Source organism: Bufo gargarizans, chromosome 1 (genome assembly GCF_014858855.1).
Source record: "Bufo gargarizans isolate SCDJY-AF-19 chromosome 1, ASM1485885v1, whole genome shotgun sequence".
Lineage (NCBI taxonomy): Eukaryota > Metazoa > Chordata > Amphibia > Anura > Bufonidae > Bufo > Bufo gargarizans.
The window spans coordinates 752855108-752878305 of NC_058080.1; the positions used below are offsets into that span (position 1 = coordinate 752855108).

Sequence of the window (23198 nt, forward strand, 5' to 3'; positions counted from 1 at the left end):
GCCCTTTCTCATGCATTTTGATCCTGCCAATCAGACTGAGAAGCCCCAGCATAACACCTATCCTGCTCGTATCATACCTGTTCCTCCTGTTCAGCTGAAAGAAATACTGCCTGGTAAGACTTATGTTCCTGTGGCAAAAAGCAGGCAAGTCCTAGCCTGGGGGCATCACTCCAAAGTTGCTGGTCATCTTGGTCTTTATAAGACTGCCAATCTGATAGCCCAGTAGGGCATTTTCTTTTTGCCCTAAAGGCATGTATGCACGCTCCCTCTGGTACTTATAGGACCAGCACACGTGCACCGTAATTCACACCAGCCTATGGCTCACCAACTTTCGGTACTTACTGCATCTTCCCCCATGTGAGGGTGCCTGAGCAATAGGGTGTCTAGTTTGCTAGTTCCTGTTAAGATGTGTTGTGTCCTTTTCTCTGCCCATGTACTGACTTCAGCCCAATTACTGGATTCTGATCCTCCACTGCTTGATATGACCTGTGTCTTACCTCTGTATTGACTCTTCACTGCCTGCTCTGAACTGTTTTTTGCATTGCACATACTCTGTCTGTCCTGAAGTTGGCCTGCCCCTGACTATGATTTTGCCTGACCCCTCAGTGTATAGAATTCAAAGGCTGAATACAAGGAGACTGCCAAGATAACGCCTATAGGATTAGCGTAAATTTGAATCTGTTGGTTGACACGCCCACTGCCATAACAGTTGCTCATTTTTGGGTGGGTTGTGGTTCGCCATGTGGACTTGGAGTCGGGTGTTGGGGCTTTCTGGAGGGTGGACAGGGTTCACCTGAACGTGGTTGGCTTTGTGGTGAATTTGTGGTGTGCCTCATTGCGGTATGGGATTGAGTGGCTCTTCTGGTGTAGAACTTGTACCTTGGAACTGAAGCCGAATTCAGTTTCAAGTTTTAAAGTGATATTCCACTTTAAAAATCAACTACCGAAGTCATTCAACTAAGTCACGAGTGACATCGCAAATAATTTACTTCGGCTTATCGTAGCCCATATCTTCTGATACTGTACAGAGTACAGTATTATTCTGAAGTTTTGAACTAAGCGACTTCGGATGAAGCATCTGAAGCTCGCCTCACTCAACACTAAATGCTACCAAAGACTCTTTTCCTAGCATACAAAATTATAGATGGATGGATAGGCTCAGTGGTGTAATAAAGTTAATATGATTATCCCATATAAAAGTTTCATTATCATCAGCAGAAAGTCTAAAAATCTGCAAATTCTGAGATCTGTGGTGTAATTCTCAGCTCATTCTATACACAAAATGCCTACCAGCTGTCGCTCAACTCCATATTTGCCGAGGCAATATCTGAATGTCTCCAGTATAAAGAAAAGTACAGTACAGTAGGCTAAAACACAAACATGCCAAAAGCATAAATTTATGACAGATTGGTTACAAATGATGCAGTAATCCAGATTACGGTGAAATACTCTCTGCATGTGCAGAGAGTAGGTATGAAGAGTGTAGGTGCACCATGCTACAATAACAGCGTAGCACAACACACCGGTTCTTTTTAGGATTACTACATCTGTACTTTGACTGTAAGTGTTGTTTTTCCTGTATTAGGTGTCAATAAAACAAGTCATAAAAAGAAAATGGCTTCTCTCCTCTATGAATGTTCTCATGTCTAACAAGATGGGATCTCCGGTTAAAACATTTCCCACATTCGGAACAGGAAAATGGCTTCTCCCCTGTGTGAATTCTCTGATGTATTCTAAGGTGGGATTTCTGGACAAAACATGTACCGCACTCTGGACATGGAAAGGCGTCTCCTGTGTGAATTCTTTGATGGGCAGTAAGATCTGCTTTTCGCTTAAAACCCTTTCCACATGTAGTACATGAAAATGGCTTCTCCCCTCCCCTGTGAGTGTTCTGATGTTTATCAAGATGTCCTCTCCTTGAGAAACATTTCCCGCATTCTGAACAGAAAAATGGCCTTTCTCCGGTGTGAATTTTCTGATGTGCAAGAAGATTTGATCTAGCTCCATAACATTTTCCACATTCTGAACAGAAAAATGGCTTCTCCCCTGTGTGAATTCTCTCATGTCTTTTAAGACATGCTTTCTGGGTAAAACATTTTCCACATTCTGAACAGGAAAATGGCTTCTCCCCTGTGTGAATTCTCAGATGCATTTTAAGGTGTGCTTTCTTGCTAAAACATTTCTCACATTCTGGACATGAAAATGTTTTTCCTATGTGAATTCTTTGATGTCCAGTAAGATCTGACTTCTGGTTAAAATCCTTTCCACATACAGTACATGAAAATGTCTTCTCCCCGGTGTGAGTCTTCTGATGTTCAACAAGACTTCCTTTCCTTGAGAAACATTTCCTACACTCTGAGCAGGAAAACAGCTTCTCTCCTGTGTGAGTTCTCTGATGTTTAAAAAGATGTGATTTGTTCTTAAAACATTCGCCACATTCTGAACATGGCTGCGACTTCTTCCTTTTGTCAGAGATTTTACGTACAACACTCATTTGATGATCTTTATACTTCTTAACAGTTTGTGATGAATCAGAAGATTGGAGATTTTTAAGAGGATCGGATGACAGATCCTTACTGTGAACGGCTGAGGGTACATCTAAGATAAAGACATGCTCTTCACATGTATCTTGTGTGATACCACAACCATCTGCTTTCAAATCTGAACATTTCAGATGTCCTTCTGAGCTCCCAGTATAGACATCTGCAAATGTAAAAAAATGATTACAAGTGAATGGGACGAAGCAGTTGTAATTACACTGCACCGCGCTGCAACATCGATGGCTTACAGATAAACATTGAAGAGGATACAGCGCACACACAATCACCAGATCTATCCTGATGTGATATTAAACACCCTATCCTGATCTGATATCGATCACCTTATCCTGATCTGATATTTATCACCTATGGCACTTTACAGTACCATAAATCTTACGTTCTATAGGTTCTCTGAGGGTGGAGGAGTCACCAATAAAAATGATCTACAAGATACACTATATGGAGAAAAGTATTGGGACACAAGTCTTAATCATTAAATTCAGGTGTTTCATTCAGTCCCATTGCCACAGGTGTATAAAATCCAGCCCCCAGCCATGCAGTCTGCCTTTATAGACATTTATGAAAGAATGGCTTTTTGTAAAGAGCTCACTATAATAAGAGGTCCTATAACAAGATGTCACCATTGCCCAAAGCACTTCCTGAAATGTCTTCCCTCCTAGATATTCCACCAGCATCTGTGAGTGGTATTATTGCAAAATGGAAAAAACCAAGGCTACTCAGCCATGAACTGACCACGTAAAGTTATGGAGCGGGTTGGCAAGTGCTGAGGAGCATAGTACATAAAAGTCACCAATGCGCTGCTGACTCCATAACTGAAGAGTCCAAACCTCCTCTGCCATTAACATCAACTGTGCTGTGCCAGGAGCTTCATGGCATAGGTTTCCATGGCTGAGCAGCTGCATACAAGCCTTACACCACAAAGCACAATGCCAAGCGTGGGATGGAGTGGGGTAAAGCATGCCACCACTGGACTCCGGAGCAAAGGAAATGTGTACTGTGGAGTGACCAATCGCACTTCTCTATCTGGTGGTCTTATAGAGTCTGGATTTGGTTAATGCCAAGAGAGCATTACCTTCCTGACTGCATTGTGCCAACTATAAAGTCTGGTGGAGAAGAGATAATGCTATGGGGTGGTTTTCAAGGGTCGGCCTAGGCTGCTTAGTTCCAATGAAGGGACATCTTAATGCTTGATTATACTCAAACATTTAGGATGATTGTATGTTTTCAACTTTGTAGGGACAGTTTGGGGAAGGCCCTTTTCTTTTCCTGCATGACCGCACCACAGTACAGAAAGGCAGATTCATAAAGGCAAGGTTGAGGGAGTTTGGTGTGTAAGAACTTCAATGCAGAGAGCCCTGACCTCAACCCTATTCAGCACCATAGGGATGAACTAGAATGGAGATTGCGAGCTAGGAACTCTCATCCATCATTAGTGTCTGACCGCACAAATGCTCTTCTGGATGAATGGGCACAGACACACTTCAAAATCTTGTAGAAAGCCTTCCAAGAAGAGCAAAGGGAGGACCAACTCCATATTAGTGATTAGATTTAGACTGGAAGGTCATAAATACTCCTAGAGGTGGAATATGTAGGTGGCTATATAGTTTATTTCCTACATTTTAACTAGGGATCAATCTTAGCAACAGATCTAAATCTATATCTATTACTGGGGTCTGTATATTTTCTGCACAAGAAGAAAGGTAGAATGACGTGAAATACTTTTTATTTTACTTTCAAAGTTTATGTTTAAAGGTTACTACTCACCTGGGTGTTTATGTGTAAGAATTCCTTCCTTACACTGGTCATCACCCCACACGTACATCTCTGTAGGAATGTCCTCCTTACACTGGTCATCACCCCACACATATATCTCTGTAGGAATGTCCTCCTTACACTGGTCATCACCCCACACATATATCTCTGTAGCATTAATACTGTTAAGATCTTTATCTTGATTTAAAATCTGTGAATAAATATTGTAGTCAGGGAACAGTCTGAGATATCGCATTCTAAATGAGTCAACGCTCTAGATGAACAGATGAGATCATTAATTATAATGACGATCAATAATGACGTTATGATTTATCTGAGCCAAATAGATGCAGGTCTCTTGAAATGTGGCCATATTAGATTACAGAGAAAATAGTTTCATAGAAGGTATGTTAGCTGCCGGTGCATATAGCCTTATCAGTGCATGCTGGTCTTGATAAATCACAGTCTTAGGGGGTCATTTGTTAATACCGGCATTTTAGACCCCTGCGCTGGCGGTGGATGTAAGTTATGTAGAGTCACAGCATATCTATCTATCCATATTTACCATTTTGTATGCCTAAAAAAGGCGTAGAAAATGATGAATGAGACGGGCCTGCTGGTCCGTCCCCTCCCCGTCACGCCCACATTTTTAGAACTGGTGTGAGTGGGGAAAAGTCGCAGATTGCAGAGTAAATAACCTTTGTGCCACAATCTGTACCACAAATACGCCTAATATAGGCAAATTTCTGATTTAAAATGATACTCTTAATGTTCAGCTCTAATCCTGTCATCTGCTCTTTTCTTATTACACAAGTATGAAATATACTGTATAATACTAAGTGATAACACAAGACGGAACACAAGGACTTCACAGCCTTCTACTGATCATAGGGAATATCTCCATCTACCTGATGATCCTGTGGAGGAAGAGGACTGGGACATCTCTCTGGTGTCGTTCTCTTACTGGATCTTCCTGTAGGAGACACATACAGTGACTGAATTCATTCTTTACATACAGATAATTAAAATACATTTTTATTTAGTTCTGTCTATTACCTGTTGATGTGAGGGGCTGGTGCTTCTCCATCAGGACATCCTTGTACAGATCCTTGTGTCCTTCTACATACTCCCACTCCTCCATGGAGAAATAGACAGTGACATCCTGACACCTTATAGGAACCTGCCAACACAACGATACAGTCATCACCCAGACCCCTCCAGTGCTGTTACTGTATAATGTCCCAGCATTCCCAGCAGCGTCACCTCTCCAGTCAGCAGCTCCACCATCTTGTGGATGAGTTCTAATATCTTCTGCTCATTGATCTCCTCATGTATCAGGGAGTGAGGTGGAGGCCTCATGATTGGGCTCAGGGTTCTTCCCCATCCTTCAGACACAGGAGCCTGACAGCGCTCACTAGAGGTCTTCTTCACTACTGTGTAATCCTATTTATGAATATCATCTGTTATTACCATAGATAATAATGATGTGACATCATCAGAATCTCTCACCTCTCCAGTCATATCATCTGTTATTACCATAGATAAGAATGATGTAATGTGACATCATCAGAACCTCTCACCTCTCCGGTAAGCCAGTAAAGTATCTCTAATGTGAGATTTATTATCCTCTCCACCATCTTGTCTCTCTCCCTCTTCATCCCTGATTGGTCAATCAAATAATTTATTTTAAACAGGATTTAATGAAGCAGGAACCTTAATAGAAAGAGGAAGAAACAATGTTAAAACCACCACACCAAAACATAATATACGGCATACAACTGATCTAAGGGCTCTTTCACACTTGCGTTGTCCGGATCCGTCGTGTACTCCATTTGCCGGAATTACACGCCGGATCCGGAAAAACGCAAGTGAACTGAAAGCATTTGAAGACGGATCTGTCTTCAAAATGCGTTCAGTGTTACTATGGCAGCCAGGACGCTATTAAAGTCCTGGTTGACATAGTAGTAGTGGGGAACGGGGGAGCGGTATACTTACCGTCCGTGCGTCTCCTGGGGCGCTCCAGAATGACGTCAGAGAGCGCCCCATGCGCATGGATGACGTGATCCATGCGATCTTGTCATCCATGCGCGTGGGGCGCCCTGACGTCACTCTGAAGCGCCCCGGGAACCGCACGGACGATAAGTATGCTGCTCCCCCGCTCCCCACTACACTTTACCATGGCTGCCAGGACTTTAGCATCCCGGCAGCCATGGTAACCATTCAGAAAAAGCTAAATGTCGTATCTGGCAATGCGCCGAAACGACATTTACCTTAAGGCCGGATCCGGATTAATGCCTTTCAATGGGCATTAATTCCGGATCCGGCCTTGCGGCAAGTGTTCAGGATTTTTGGCCGGAGCAAAAAGCGCAGCATGCTGCAGTATTTTCTCCGGTCCTGAACTGAAGACATCCTGATGCATCCTGAACGGATTTCTCTTCATTCAGAATGCTTTAGGATAAAACTGATCAGGATTTTATCCCAATGACGACGGAACTCTATGCCGGAACTAGAGCTGAAACGATTATTCGAATAACTCGATTAAATCGAGTCAAAAAATTCATCGATGCAGTTTCCCTGCATCGAGTAATCGTTACATCACATGATCACGGAGCGGGAGTGAAATTAAGCGTCTCACTCACCGCTTCCGTGCCCTCCGGAGGCCAGAGAGGCAGGACTGAGCCGGCCGGCACAGCGGAGGGAGGAGGGGGGAGGAGGGAGTCTCTCCCTCCCCACTGTGCGCGGCTGCCGCTGAACACCAATGAGGACAGAGTAGGAGGAGGAGGGGAGGGACTGTGGCCACTGCGCCACCAATGAATGTGCCGGCCATATCCCACAGGGTCCCCCTCCTCTCCCCCATCATTGGTGGCAGTTTGCAGTTCCGATCGGAGCCCCGGCAGTGTAATGCTGGGGCTCCGATCGGTTACCTTGGCAGCCAGGACGCTATTGAAGTCCTGACTGCCATGGTATGTTAGTGAGCAGAGAGCAGCGCATTATACTCACGTGCGCTGTGGCCGCCGGTCGCTCCTTCTGTCTGTGCGGCGGATTGCTAATGCTTACAGCATTAGCAATGCGCCGCACAGACCTATGAGAAGGAGCGACCGGCGGCCACAGCGCACGTGAGTATAATGCGCTGCTCTCTGCTCACTAACATACCATGGCAGCCAGGACTTCAGTAGCGTGACTCCTGGCTGCCATGGTAACCGATCGGAGCCCCAGCATTACACTGCTGGGGCTCCGATCGGAACTGCAAACTGCCACCAATGATGGGGGGGAGGAGGGGGACCCTGTGGCCACTGCCACCAATGATTAATACTGGGGAGGGGGGGGTTGCGTTACCAGAGGGGGCAGATCAGAGGCTGGGGGCAGGCAGATCAGAGGCTGGGGGCGGGCAGATCAGAGGCTGGGGGCGGGCAGATCAGAGGCTGGGCAGATCAGAGGCTGGGGGCGGGCAGATCAGAGGCTGGGGGCGGGCAGATCAGAGGCTGGGGGCATGCAGATCAGAGGCTGGGGGGGAGGCAGATCAGAGGCTGGGGGCAGGCAGATCAGAGGCTGGGGGCAGGCAGATCAGAGGCTGGGGGCAGGCAGATCAGAGGCTGGGGGGGAGGCAGATCAGAGGCTGGGGGGGGAGGCAGATCAGAGGCTGGGGGGGGAGGCAGATCAGAGGCTGGGGGGGGAGGCAGATCAGAGGCTGGGGGGGAGGCAGATCAGAGGCTGGGGGGAGGCAGATGGAGAGAGAGTGGTTAATGGAGGCTGCAGGCACCACCTTGGCATGTATAAAGTTATTGGTTTAGAGAGGGGTTAATGAAGGCACCTCCGAGGTGCTTTCATTAACCTCTTCAAACCAATAACTTTATACATGCCCATTGGGTTTGGAGGGGTTAATGGAAGCACCTTGGCATTAGGCATGTATAAAGTTATTAACCCCTTCAAACCAATAACTTTATACATGCCTAATTACGTACGTTATTTTAAGTAGCTTTTTCTTATTAGATTACTCGATGAATCGAGAAATATAATCGATAGAATACTCGATTACAAAAATATTCATTTACTGCAGCCCTAGCCGGAACAGAAGAACGCAAGTGTGAATGAGCCCTAAGAAAATATTTTATTTATCACGTATTAGGAAATTACAAAGTAGCAGCAGCATGTATACACAGGAAAGAAAAAAAACACACAAACATTAGGTCACATGTCAAAAATCCAAACCCCTTGACCGATAGTACTAATATCGAGTGTTAAACAATAAGGACAATATTGCAGATCACAAAGTACGACCATTATATATAATAAACTCCAAATGGAGAAGCAAGTAATTGATGACAGAAAACAAATTATCACAGAGAAAAAATGTAACAGTCTACAGTGCCAAGTGCCATACATTCAATAGAACAATCATCAAGGAGTACTTAATGGTATAAATAATACCGACCAGTGTGGCTCAGACTCCGACGCACGTTTCGCGTGTAGCTTCCTCAGGGGATGATCCGGGAAATAATTTGTTCACAGCATTTATTTTATTTGAGCTATTTCAATTTGGTGTAATATTAAAACCACAAAATACCATGTAAAAATACACTACCATGCATTACACACACCAGTAGTAATAAAGGAGGAGATGTTACAGTGTAGATGTTGTATTCTCTCTTTTTGTATGGATTGGACTATGAGTTGAATAGTTTGATAGGTTAAAGAATTGTCAAACGATGTCACACCTTCATATGACTGCTATAGCCAATGTTAGGCACCCACCCAGATCCTGTACTGTATGTTGTCTCGCTGGTTTGGTCTCTTCTCCTAAGTATCAGGTTAGTTATTTGTATCCCAGCACATTGGCTGCCTACTCTGCTACTCCGGTCTTCAGTTTTCCTTTGCTACGTCAAGTCTTCAGTTTAACTTTTTTGTCTGGATCCTTCACCTGCTCGGCTCAAAAGGAACCCTAAAGTTAAGTTTGCTAGGGTAGTCAGCCAGTGTACTGTTGTAGCTGTGTCCTTTGCAGTTCTACTTTGATCTATCAAAAGTGACATATATGTGTTTGTAATGAGAGGTTGGGAACAATGTAGCCCTATACTCCATCCGCACCACTGTCCTTACCTACTTGCCACCATCCGCCCTAAATGGCAGCCAACAACTTGGTGACGGTTCTTGACTCAACTGAGTGCAGGGGCCTAAACCTAATGGGTAGTAAAACAGAGGGGGGGGGGGGGGGGGAAACAGTCGGATCTCCATTGGTCCCCATTATAGTTAATGGGCCAGATAGAGCCTTACAAGCTTCTAGCAATGCCTGAATGCAGAGATAAAGCCTGCCAGATCCCTAGCGCTAGTGTGAAACTAGCCTAAAGAGAAGGATCAAGATCGTCAGCTACCATGGGGTCACACTACCTCCAAGTCTCCACCCAGGTAGAGACCAGTAGAACCCATGCGACTCGGTTCTACCACTTTATTTTTCAAAGAAAGATCACTATCAGACATCTTCTGTTCTATCTCTACTGTGGAAAAGATGGTCATCTCCGTATAGACTGTCCCAGACCTACAGCAAAGCAGGGAAACTCGAGGGATCACCTTGGGTCTAACATTATCCTCCGCTTATAATAGACTCTTATGGGGTCATTTATCAAACTAGTGTAAAGTAGAACTGGCTTAGTTACCCATAGCAACCAATCAGATTCCTCCTTTCATTTTTGACAGCTCCTTTAAAAACTGAAAGGCAGAATCTGATTGGTTGCTACTGGCAACCAAGCCAGTTCTACTTTACACCAGTTTGATAAATTACCCCATTAATTCTAGCTTCTCTTTCCTTCAGGCCTCTACGTTCTCCTGTCCAGTGTCTTCACTGGCCAGTACGCTGAATATTCTACTACTGTACCTTCAGACACCACTGAAACTCTCCTCTGTGAATTGCTGCACAATTCCACACGGTCTTATTCAAAACCCCCATTAAGGTTTTACTCCACGTGGATGTTCTTCATTTTGAAGACCTTTCATGTTAAGTTCTTCCTCATTCCAGCATTCTGATGCTCCTGGGATTGTCGTGGTTGACAATGTATTCAGCACTTAGTGATTGGTCGAGCAAACAACTTATGGGATGGGGTCCATCTTGTTTTCAACTGTGTATTAAAGGGGTATTCCAGGTATTAAGTGTTCTTGCATGGCAAGACCACTTACTGTTATCTCACATATATATTCTTATTATTATAGCCAAATTTACCACCCTAACTCCTCCCACAGTTTTTACACTACATAGACAGTAATATACCGAAACATGCGGATTATTCCCGATTGGTGTGCTATTACTTTGTAGAACGTTTCGCTGAATGGTTCACGAAATTATCAGCGTTTTTGTGCCGAAATTGGTCCCATAGGAATGAAAGGCGGATAGAGTGGGAGCTGACAAAAGCTAGAGTGAGAGCTGAAAAATCAGGACATGATTTCTAAACTGCCACCACTCCCTCATTTTCAAGCCCACCTACACAAATCTTATATCAAAACGTTCAGCTATCCCTGCTGCCACTAAAATTGTCCACGGCTAAGCCATAGTCCTGATAGTTTTCACAATATGACCATTGTCAACTCACGCCGCCCATTGACATTAATTGAAACTCCACTCTAGGCAATTTCTAAACTGCGACTGTGCCTTTATTTTTTTATATTTCAGAGACATACTATGTATCAAAATGTAGGTCTGGGTCTTGTGATTCTCACAATATCGCTGTAGGATCTATAATTTTTAAACTACAACCATTTGAAGATGGCAACCGCCATTGAAGTGAGCAAGTTGGAGCAGTTTGTTTTTAACCGCTCTTCTCTGACCTTGCTGTAGAGTGAGTTGCCATAGGAACCCAGGTGTGTGAGCAGCCAGCTAGACAAAAGCTAGAGTGTGAGCTGAAAAATCAGGACATTATTTCTAAACTGCCACCACTCCCTCATTTTCAAGCCCACCTACACAAATCGGCTGCTAATGTTTTTATAAATGTATGTTTTAATGTAACTGTGAAGCACCTTGGGCAACAACATTGCAATTAAATGTGCTATATAAATAAAAGTTGAAATGCATTTCTCACTCTATCAAGCTTGCCATGTGCACTTTCTAAATTTGATCAATTGGTTAGTGTAATTTTACTATCTTTACTAACTCCAAACACTCCACACAGTTACTCTGCCCACTCCATAAAGTTACTCTGTCCAGTCCAACCTTACCTGTCCAGTCCATCCTATTGGGACCTACAATCATCACGAGAACAGGGACTCCACACCCCTCAGAGCACCCAAAATGAACAGCACGTTCGGTCAGGTATGCACACATCCACTGCTTTCATTTCAATGGGAGTTCAGGATATAGGTTAATTTTATATTATTTCCTCAACTTTATATTCTTCATCGAAGGTCACCTCATTCTGCAGCATTGCAAGGGCTAAACCCACCTTGGGCTGCCTGGATTTGCATAAACTCTGCCTGCCCTGACCATGGCTTCTTACTGACTACACGTTTTGCCTGACCCCTAGGTGCCCTGTACCGGCATCTCTGACCTAGGGTTGGGCGATATACCGGTGTTTACAATATACCGTGGTATTAAAAAACATTGATATGGCGATATCGCTGTTTCCTAATTACCGCTGTATTTTGTGACGTCATCAAAGCGGTCATGTGCGCTGACCGCTGCAAAAACTACGTCCGCGGCCGCCCGCCCCTGTATCATTACCTACCAATTGCTTACCGCAGCGGCCGACTAGGCTCCTCCTCGCTTGCTCCCATGGTGCAGTCTCCGCCCACCGACATCTAACGTCGGAATCAGATGACACCCAGGCTGAGCAGCGCAGCTGCCCCCATACTGTAATGTCTCCTTGTGGCTGCGCTGCTGCCCCCATACTGTAATGTCTCCTTGTGGCTGCGCTGCTGCCCCCATACTGTAATGTCTCCTTGTGGCTGCGCTGCTGCCCCCATACTGTAATCTCTCCTTGTGACTGCTGGCCCGGCGAACACTGCCATACAGTGTGACAATTAATGTCTCCAAGTTGTGGCTGTCTGGCCGCTTCCCCAAGCCAATGTCTCCTTGTGGCCCCCATTATCCCCATAAAGTATAATGTCTCCTTGTGGCCCCCATACAGTATAAAGTCTTCTTGTGGCTGCCCCATTCAGTATAACGTCTCCTTGTGGCTGCCCCCATACAGTATAAAGTCTTCTTGTGGCTGCCCCATACAGTATAACGTCTCCTTGTGGCTGCCCCATACAGTATAATGTCTCCTTGTGGCTGCCCCCATACAGTATAACGTCTCCTTGTGGCTGCCCCATTCAGTATAACGTCTCCTTGTGGCTGCCCCATACAGTATAATGTCTCCTTGTGGCTGCCCCATACAGTATAATGTCTCCTTGTGGCTGCCCCATACAGTATAATATCTCCTTGTGGCTGCCCCCATACAGTATAATGTCTCCTTGTGGCTGCCCCCATACAGTATAAAGTATTCTTGTGGCTGCCCCATACAGTATAACGTCTCCTTGTGGCTGCCCCATTCAGTATAACGTCTCCTTGTGGCTGCCCCCATTCAGTATAACGTCTCCTTGTGGCTGCCCCCATACAGTATAAAGTCTCCTTGTGGCTGCCCCATACAGTATAATATCTCCTTGTGGCTGCCCCCATACAGTATAACGTCTCCTTGTGGCTGCCCCCATACAGTATAATATCTCCTTGTGGCTGCCCCCATACAGTATAATGTCTCCTTCTGGCTACCCCCATACAGTATAATGTCTCCTTCTGGCTACCCCATACAGTATACAGGGAGTGCAGAATTATTAGGCAAATGAGTATTTTGACCACATCATCCTCTTTATGCATGTTGTCTTACTCCAAGCTGTATAGGCTCGAAAGCCTACTACCAATTAAGCATATTAGGTGATGTGCATCTCTGTAATGAGAAGGGGTGTGGTCTAATGACATCAACACCCTATATTAGGTGTGCATAATTATTAGGCAACTTCCTTTCCTTTGGCAAAATGGGTCAAAAGAAGGACTTGACAGGCTCAGAAAAGTCAAAAATAGTGAGATATCTTGCAGAGGGATGCAGCACTCTTAAAATTGCAAAGCTTCTGAAGCGTGATCATCGAACAATCAAGCGTTTCATTCAAAATAGTCAACAGGGTCGCAAGAAGCGTGTGGAAAAACCAAGGCGCAAAATAACTGTCCATGAACTGAGAAAAGTCAAGCGTGCAGCTGCCAAGATGCCACTTGCCACCAGTTTGGCCATATTTCAGAGCTGCAACATCACTGGAGTGCCCAAAAGCACAAGGTGTGCAATACTCAGAGACATGGCCAAGGTAAGAAAGGCTGAAAGACGACCACCACTGAACAAGACACACAAGCTGAAACGTCAAGACTGGGCCAAGAAATATCTCAAGACTGATTTTTCTAAGGTTTTATGGACTGATGAAATGAAAGTGAGTCTTGATGGGCCAGATGGATGGATTGGTAAAGGGCAGAGAGCTCCAGTCCGACTCAGACGCCAGCAAGGTGGAGGTGGAGTACTGGTTTGGGCTGGTATCATCAAAGATGAGCTTGTGGGGCCTTTTCGGGTTGAGGATGGAGTCAAGCTCAACTCCCAGTCCTACTGCCAGTTTCTGGAAGACACCTTCTTCAAGCAGTGGTACAGGAAGAAGTCTGCATCCTTCAAGAAAAACATGATTTTCATGCAGGACAATGCTCCATCACACACGTCCAAGTACTCCACAGCGTGGCTGGCAAGAAAGGGTATAAAAGAAGAAAATCTAATGACATGGCCTCCTTGTTCACCTGATCTGAACCCCATTGAGAACCTGTGGTCCATCATCAAATGTGAGATTTACAAGGAGGGAAAACAGTACACCTCTCTGAACAGTGTCTGGGAGGCTGTGGTTGCTGCTGCACGCAATGTTGATGGTGAACAGATCAAAACACTGACAGAATCCATGGATGGCGGCTTTTGAGTGTCCTTGCAAAGAAAGGTGGCTATATTGGTCACTGATTTGTTTTTGTTTTGTTTTTGAATGTCAGAAATGTATATTTGTGAATGTTGAGATGTTATATTGGTTTCACTGATAAAAATAAATAATTGAAATGGGTATATATTTGTTTTTTGTTAAGTTGCCTAATAATTATGCACAGTAATAGTCACCTGCACACACAGATATCCCCCTAAAATAGCTGAAACTAAAAACAAACTAAAAACTACTTCCAAAAATATTCAGCTTTGATATTAATGAGTTTTTTGGGTTCATTGAGAACATGGTTGTTGTTCAATAATAAAATTAATCCTCAAAAATACAACTTGCCTAATAATTCTGCACTCCCTGTAATGTCTTCTTCTGGCTACCCCATACAGTATAATGTCTCCTTGTGGCTGCCCCATACAGTATAACCTCTCCTTGTGGCTGCCCCATACAGTATAGTGTCTCCTTGTGGCTGCCCCATACAGTATAATGTCTCCTTGTGGCTGCCCCCATACAGTATAATGTCTCCTTGTGGCTGCCCCATACAGTATAATGTCTCCTTGTGGCTGCCCCATACAGTATAACCTCTCCTTGTGGCTGCCCCCATACAGTATAACCTCTCCTTGTGGCTGCCCCCATACAGTATAACCTCTCCTTGTGGCTGCCCCACACAGTATAACGTCTCCTTCTGGCTGCCCCATACAGTATATCTCCTTGTGGCTGCCCCATACAGTATAACGTCTCCTTGTGGCTGCCCCTGTCCCCATACAGTATAACGTCTCCTTGTGGCTGCCCCATACAGTATAACGTATCCTTGTGGCTGCCCCCATACAGTATAATGTCTCCTTGTGGCTGCCCCCATACAGTATAATATCTCCTTATGGCTGCCCCCATACAGTATAATGTCTCCTTGTGGCTGCCCCATACAGTATAACCTCTCCTTGTGGCTGCCCCCACACAGTATAACCTCTCCTTGTGGCTGCCCCCACACAGTATAACCTCTCCTTGTGGCTGCCCCCACACAGTATAACCTCTCCTTGTGGCTGCCCCCATACAGTATAACGTCTCCTTGTGGCTGCCCCCATACAGTGTAATGTCTCCTTCTGGCTGCCCCACACGGTATAACGTCTCCTTGTGGCTGCCCCCATACAGTGTAATGTCTCCTTCTGGCTGCCCCACACAGTATAACCTCTCCTTGTGGCTACCCCCATACAGTATAACGTCTCCTTGTGGCTGCCCCCATACAGTATAACGTCTCCTTGTGGCTGCCCCACACAGTATAACGTCTCCTTGTGGCTGCCCCCACACAGTATAACCTCTCCTTCTGGCTGCCCCACACAGTATAACGCCTCCTTGTGGCTGCCCCCATACAGTGTAATGTCTCCTTCTGGCTGCCTCCACACAGTAAAAGGTCTCCTTGTGTTTTTTTTATTTTAAATGGGTATTTATCGCGATATATATCGTTATCGCGATAAATTTCCTAATATCGTTATCGTCTGAATATTTTTTATATCGCCCAACCCTACTCTGACCCCCTGTATGTTAGCTATCAACCACCACCGGGACTACTCCAGGAGATCACACCCTGGCGTTTCCCCTGCAGTGAAGTCCAGATCCCTGTATAGGGGTTAACAGGTGACTACCAAGGGCCTGCCAGGATAATTCCCTTAGGTTCAGCCTAAAGTCAATCATGTTGGTTGATACAATAATGTAGATTGATCAAAGCTGGTGTAAAGTAGAACTGGCTTAGTTGCCAATAGCAACCAATCAGATTCCACCTTTTATTTTCCAAAGGAACTCAAAAAAAAAATGACAGGTGGAATCTGATTGGTTGCTATGGGCAACTAGCTCTATTTTCTTTTACACCGGTTTTGATAAATCTCCGCTTGTGGTCCCACACCCACTGATCATTACACAGTCTCCATTAAAAGGGTTATCACACGAAAAGTATTACCATGCAATATATAGGGAGCAGTACTCATATAATGCCATCAGTACAATTCAGTAGAGCTGCAGTCGGACTTAGAGTGGCCACTGTGGGTCACCGCCAAAAGCCAGACAATCTGGCCATGCCCCCCGCCGCCAACAAAGATAAAAAAAAAACGGTTGGGTGGCGAGGGGGAGGGTCAGTTTCTGCCTGCAGCTCCTCCTACTGAAAAGGGGAACATCCCTGTTCCAGACGGAGTAATGGAGTCAGAGAACCGAACTGTCCGGCTTAAAACCAGACGTCTGGCCACCCTAGTCGGACTGGAACTCTCAGCATTATAAATCATTATAATGCCGTGAGTTTGTGTCTCAGGAGCAGCGCTCAGCGCGTTTTCAGGACTGAATACATTTGTGTGAAACCGGTCTTACATACGGGTCCCAACCAGGTACACACTGAACCCTGGAGATTCAGAAACCTGGTCAGGGGGTCCCATCATAGACAGGTGATGATTTATTCAGCATGGGTAGGACTGGGGTACAGGAATCCACCTGAAAAGTGTCCAGCAAGACCAGAAGCTGAGGACGGTGAGAAGGTGCCAAAAGTGGACAAAGTGCCTGAGATGTCTTAAAGGGGCTCTATAGGCTGAGGGTCAGATAGATCCTAGTGACCACACACTTACCTCCACCTGTAGAGCAGCCCTGTGACTACAGGACCTGTGATGGTGTCATAGTCATGTGATCAGTGAGATACGTGGGTGGAGTCAGGAATCACATGACCGAATGTTGCTGTTCTGGGGAGATGAGCGGTAAATACTAGTGAGTTGAAGGACCTGCGATGATGTCATGATCATGTGATCAGTGACGTGTGTGGGCGGAGTCAGGCTCCAAGCTGTGCAGTCTGAGGAGATTCCCGCCTTTCTCCTGTATATGAGGAGGTTTTGAGGATTAGAGAGCAGGTGTAACTATAGATATAGCCGCCATGACACCTGTTATGGGCCCCAGTGATCAGTGGGGGCCCCGTATAAGCAAGAGCTTATTACCTTAATTGTGTGGAATAATAATATGGCGGCTTTTTGCTCTAATTTCCTTAATTATTGCTGTCTGCATGCAGGACATTTTTTTTCGCCTAAAAAAACGGATCACAGACGGAAATGGCTCAAACGAATGCCCAGTGTGCATTTTCTTTATTTTTTTTTGTTCTTCTGACGGATCAGAAGAACGGAAAAATAACGGTGATGTGAATTGTCCCTAAATGAGTTTTTTTAAGTGAATTTCACTATTTTTCATTTAGTGTTTTTTCACATAAGTGTTTTTTTACACTTATGTACATTCTTTACAGTCCTTATTAAGGCCTCGTTCACACGAAACATACGGATTGTGTCAGGATGCGTTCAATATACGTTCAGGAAAACTCGCACCATGTCGCGAGCAAGTTCAGTCAGTTTTGTCTGCGATTGTGTTCAGTGTTTCAGTTTTTACCGCGTAGGTGCAACCATCAGTGAAAAACACATTACGTTCGGATGCCATACGTTTTTCACTGAAGTGCCATTCACTTCTATGGAACCAGAACTGCGTGAAAAACACAGAATATAGAACATGCTGCGATTGTTTTTTTTTTTGTCATTGGTCTGCATTATTTATACCCATTGATCACAGCTAAGACGATATCCAGTCAGAGGGAGTGATAACCACAGGTGGTGTATATGTATAGTTAATGTAATCACAGGATACAACCTGTTATAAAACGTAGCCTTTAATCTAATTTACACATAAAATAACAAACTCCCACAGACATACATAGAAAAAGATATAACCTTGATGACATAGGAGATGATACTGTAACGTCCAATGGCATGGGTCAATGATGGACGAGGTGGACAGTCGTGAATTCTGATCTGTCCCTATACCTAGCCCTAGGCTCGGTACCCCTGCCTAGGAACGGAATAGCCGCCCTGATAAGGACGATCTACTCTAGTCCACTCTATAGGGAAGGGGAAAGCATCAGAAGATGTTATTAGAATCATAGGCACATACGATACTGAATCCAATCAGGTCCGTCAGATAATTGGACGCTACTGGTCTCTGCTTAAGTCTGACCCTGACTTGACAGACCTTCTTCCAGGACATCCCTCAATCACCTTCAGTCGGGGTCGCAGTATAGGGGACCAGCTGGTACACAGCCACTTTGAACCAACCCCCCCTCCATGCTCCTGGTTAACAGATAGGAGAAATGGGACCTATAGGTGTGGTAAATGTAAGGCCTGTTCCTTCATATCAGTGGGCCAATCTTTTACGAGTGCCGGACAAAACCATACGTATATGACCCGTGGCTTTGCCAATTGTAACACAACTGGCGTGGTATATATGGCCCAGTGTGAATGTGGCCTTAGATATATTGGTAAAACCTGTAGAGCATTTAAAAAGAGGATTCTGGAACACATCGGCGATATTCGCCACAAGCGTGATAAGCCTCTGTCTAGGCATGTGGTTCTTAAACACGGAGGAGAAACGAAGGCGATAAGCTTCTCTATGATAGAAACAATAAAACACTCTATCAGGGAAGGAGACATTGACACCATCCTGAGACAGAAAGAGTCAAAATGGATACATATGTTGAATACCATGTCATCTGCAGGATTGAATGAAAATATAGATTATTCCTGCTTCCTTTAAGCCAGCCAGTAACTATCTAACATTGGGTCGATATACATATCTAAGCACAGTGCTAATTTGTAAAGGAGGGGATTTAGTGGCCATCCCTATCACTGTTTTGCTTTTATCTACCCCATGTATGTATCAATTTATATATATGGACCACTAACTCTATCCATTATGATATCATAAAGAAAATAATTCATTGATAGCTTTATTACGCCTGCAGGATACCTATCCCATGTATATAATCCCTCCCAGTACCTATCCCATGTGTATAATACCTCCCAGTACCTATCCCATGAATACGATCCCTCCCATTATTGTGTACCTGATGCATACAGTGTTTAAAATGCCATGATTGGTCCGAATCATTGCCTCCACCTTATTCATTTACATAAAGTCGGCTCGTGGTCGGCGCACTTAGTTTGTTACCTACAAATTATGGTTTGTGCACCTGTGCCGTATAAGTCATATGCTGTATGGGTCGTTTCATATGTATTGTGATAAGGTTTGTCTACCTCACTGGGCTGGATGGCTTCTATGTTACAATGGTAGCGCCGCTAGCATCTAATTGTATCACACTAGCCCTGCTTAACCACGTGATCGGAGGTGACCGGCAACGTCACTGGACAGGGCCCTGACATTGAGCTGATGACGTTACGCCGTCAAGATCATGTGATTGGGTGCCACTGGTGACGTCATCAGCGATCGCCCTAAGGCCGTCTGATGGCTGCGATACTACCGGGACTAATCTCATCCATGTGAATGGAGCGCACCCTGTGTGTATTGACGGGGTGGCACACGGTAGATTACACATATAACATATTGAATATGGGAGTTGTCTCAATCATCCACTATGGGCGTTACCGGGCGCTCTACATCATAGATCCACGCCGATTTGAGGCCTGTACAGGGATAGGCTGCACATGTCCGGCCCCTCCCAGCATTAACTGTGTGTGGGTGATTTAAACAGGATAGGTCTCTTTGCATGGCGACCTCACACACAGGACCAGTGAGGCACCATTATTCGTGAGTATCTCAGAGAATTGGGGATTTTTTTCATCTGTAACAGGTCGGTGTCTATGGCCTTATCTGGCTTAGAAGGCCGATTATTATTTTTGCTGTCCCCAACAGTGTGCACAAGGGCTACGGCTGGAGTGACAGTGGGCGTACTGCTTACCCCATGAACAGTCTGGGGCCTCCTCGGCTGTGCTCGGACACGCAAGTAGTATCTGGTTACTTGTGTGCTATCTTAATGTCTATTACACATGTTATTGCACAGATGAGATTGTCTTAGAAGGTTGTCACTCCAACTATCCATGTGGGAATCATCTATGTTTGCATGAGTCTGTATACCCTTGTGGGATTCTGTATCTCATGCTTGATATCCACCATGGCGAGGGATCCACTCACCTTGTGCTTCTCATAGGTCCTCCAACATGGTCGTTATAGCTGACCCTTTTAAGCTATTTCATGATTGAACTGAATAGACCAGTAAACGATCTGGTCAAATTGTGTCATCATAATTGAGGGCCCTGCTGACTGCTTCGCTACCTCTTACTGATGCCAAATAACAGCATTGTACTATAATATGTCCCCTGAGGAACCCGGCAATCAATTAGGGTGAAACGCGTTGGGACTTTGGCACCTGACTGTATGCCACCAATCTAGGAGGCAGTGCTCCAGGTGCCGAGCGTGTGTATATATCTTAAATACACAGAGGCATGTACAAATGTGTACGGCAATTTTGAGTGTATGAATATCACACATTAACCCTGGTGTGTGAAGGCTACACATTGATATCTGATGATATATAGATTCATAGATAATCACACATGTGGTTGTCTGTGACCCTTGTATGACGTAATCCGTGCGAGCAAGTGTCCACCCACGAGACGCAGCATCCACAAATGTGGGGGGTCCATTGTTCTTGAGACTGTAATTCCCCTTTTTTTTTGTTCTGTATACCTAGAATAGGCCCCGTAATAAGGACTCGCCTACATCATAGGGTCATTTCAGGACCCACTAGGAGGTTCCAGAACACGGGATCGTCCTTATCAGGGCGGCTATTCCGTTCCTAGGCAGGGGTACCGAGCCTAGGGCTAGGTATAGGGACAGATCAGAATCCACGACTGTCCACCTCGTCCATCATTGACCCATGCCATTGGACGTTACAGTATCATCTCCTATGTCATCAAGGTTATATCTTTTTTTTTTTTTTTCTTTTTCTATGTATGTCTGTGGGAGTTTGTTATTTTATGTGTAAATTAGATTAAAGGCTACGTTTTATAACAGGTTGTATCCTGTGATTATTTATACCCACCCTGATCTTCACATATATATAGGTGCATATTCAGTCTAATACTGTATTACCTTTGGAGGAAGCGAAACGCGGGGTAACAATCGGTTGGTTTGCTGCCACATTCTCATTCATCTCTGACGGGTCTGTGTACTGTTGTTTGATTTGGACACTTTTAGACACTTATTTTCTATGTCCTTATATCCATTTTACTAACCCTTTCGGGTTAGTTTGTGGATGCACTTTATTGTTTTTTTGGCCTATTTATTCCATATGCATTTTGAGAAAAAACTTTTTTTTCCTTTTAACAGGGGCTCTTGTATCATATATACAATTATTTCTATGTGACCCGTAGTTACAGTCCCTAGGAGTTTTGGATTTTATTTGAACCGCATGCACTTGTTTGATGGTTCTTTGATATAGTAGGCAGCAGTATTACTGTTAAGCAAGCGGGTGTGGACCCATGGCGCCACTGACTGCTGTACCCTGGAGAGGTCTTCACTAGAGTCTCTGATGGTGAGGATAGGCTTGGGCCGTTAGGGTAGTTATCAGGTGCCACTCCAAAGCAGTCCCCGGGTCAGTGGCAGCTGACAAGGGGGTCAGAGATACCGGTGCAAACGGAGTGGAAGGACGTAGTCAGGAAGTCCGGAATCAGGACAGGCATCGATCAAGCAAAGTCCGTAATCAAAGTCCAAGGTCAGAGGCAGGCGGTAAACAAGCAAAATCCGTTAAATCAAAAAGGAGGGTCTGTACACAGTAGACAAGCCAGTGACCAAGATTGCTCAGGCGCCTTCCTGGGGCAGGAAGCACATTTAAGTACTATCAGCAACCCAGCCATAGGCTGGGGAGATAGAGTCCGTGTACGTGCTGCCTCACAAGGGAAAAGTAAGACACCCATGTATGCCCTAACAACAGTTCAGGATTCAAGCAGGAAATAAACTTCGGCACGGGACACAGATACAGCAGTTAAGTTACCTGCTGCCCACGATTGTCAGTGCGGCGCATTGCAGCAGGAGGGAATGAGGGAGCCCGGCGCCCATACCCACAGGTAGGACCAGCGGCACAGAGCGCTGGGCTAACAGTACCCCCCTGTCCCCCTTACACCCCCTCTCCTCAGGCCTGGCCCTAGACAAAAAGGAAGAGGGGCATTGATGTTTCCAAGATTGTTCCTCAGGGACAAACCCCTTCCAATCACAAGAAACAGTGTTTTACCTCTACTCTTCTTCATCCCCAGAATAGCTTTTACCGTATAGACGTTCTTATCACCGACCGCAACAGGAGCTGAGACAGGTTTCTTGCCGAAATGATTTAGACTGACGGGTTTGAGCAGGGAGATGTGGAAGGAATTCAGTACCCAAAGAAAGGCTGGCAGCTGAAAGGGGTATTACAGTAAAGTAACTTAATTTTTGAAAAACTGCATTAAAGCTGCAAGCAGTGACCCAACCAGAACCCATACCTATACATATAACCAGTTTCAATTTACCTTGCAATCTTTTTGTCTAGCTCCTGTGTGAGCCTGCAACACACTGAGAGTATTATGGCGCCTGATCTTTCCTCACAAAGCTTCAAAGACTACAACACCCACAATCCATAGCTTTCCTGCTGTGAGTTTGTGCTTGTTCATGCCTATTACAGTCCAGTCACGCCCCCTCTACGCTGTACTCACCAGCACACTAACACTCCCTTTGTTTCACAAGACATTTAGCTAGAGAATTGATAGCAACACACTGAGCATGCTCGACCTAACAAATGCTCAGAACTGCAGGTCGATGCCATGGAAGCACAGTGGGTGGCAGAGGAAGAAGACTACTTTTTTAACTACTGAACAGTAAATATGTGAAATTTAGAATATATTAGGTAATTATTGATGATGAATTATTCTAAAACATTACTCCTATTTATGGTAACCGGAATACTCCATTAAGCTTGTAGGAAACATCATTAATTTGCTTGAGGATCTCAAATGGATTAATGAAGCGTGGACCCAATTTGTAAGAGGGTATTTTAATCCTGATGTATTTGGTGGCAAGCCACACTTTATCACCAGT

At 44.9% G+C, this 23198-nt stretch overlaps 1 protein-coding gene across 2 annotated transcripts; it reads right to left on the reverse strand.

Moving 5' to 3' along the window:
- Positions 1–997: 997 nt before the first annotated feature.
- LOC122925108 (oocyte zinc finger protein XlCOF7.1-like) lies at positions 998–22691 on the reverse strand. Of its 2 annotated transcripts, XM_044276627.1 has the most exons (8): positions 22634–22691; positions 22363–22522; positions 5894–6026; positions 5577–5756; positions 5370–5493; positions 5222–5286; positions 4326–4524; positions 998–2703 (listed from the first exon to the last, which is right to left on the reverse strand). In XM_044276627.1, exons 3-8 carry the CDS (start codon positions 5969–5971, stop codon positions 1589–1591), a joined length of 1761 nt encoding a protein of 586 aa, XP_044132562.1. In that variant the 5' UTR covers positions 5972–6026; positions 22363–22522; positions 22634–22691; the 3' UTR covers positions 998–1588. The 2 variants fall into 2 exon arrangements, with proteins under 2 accessions (XP_044132562.1, XP_044132561.1); XM_044276626.1 differs by lacking the exons at positions 22363–22522; positions 22634–22691 and adding an exon at positions 16877–16927.
- Positions 22692–23198: the final 507 nt, after the last annotated feature.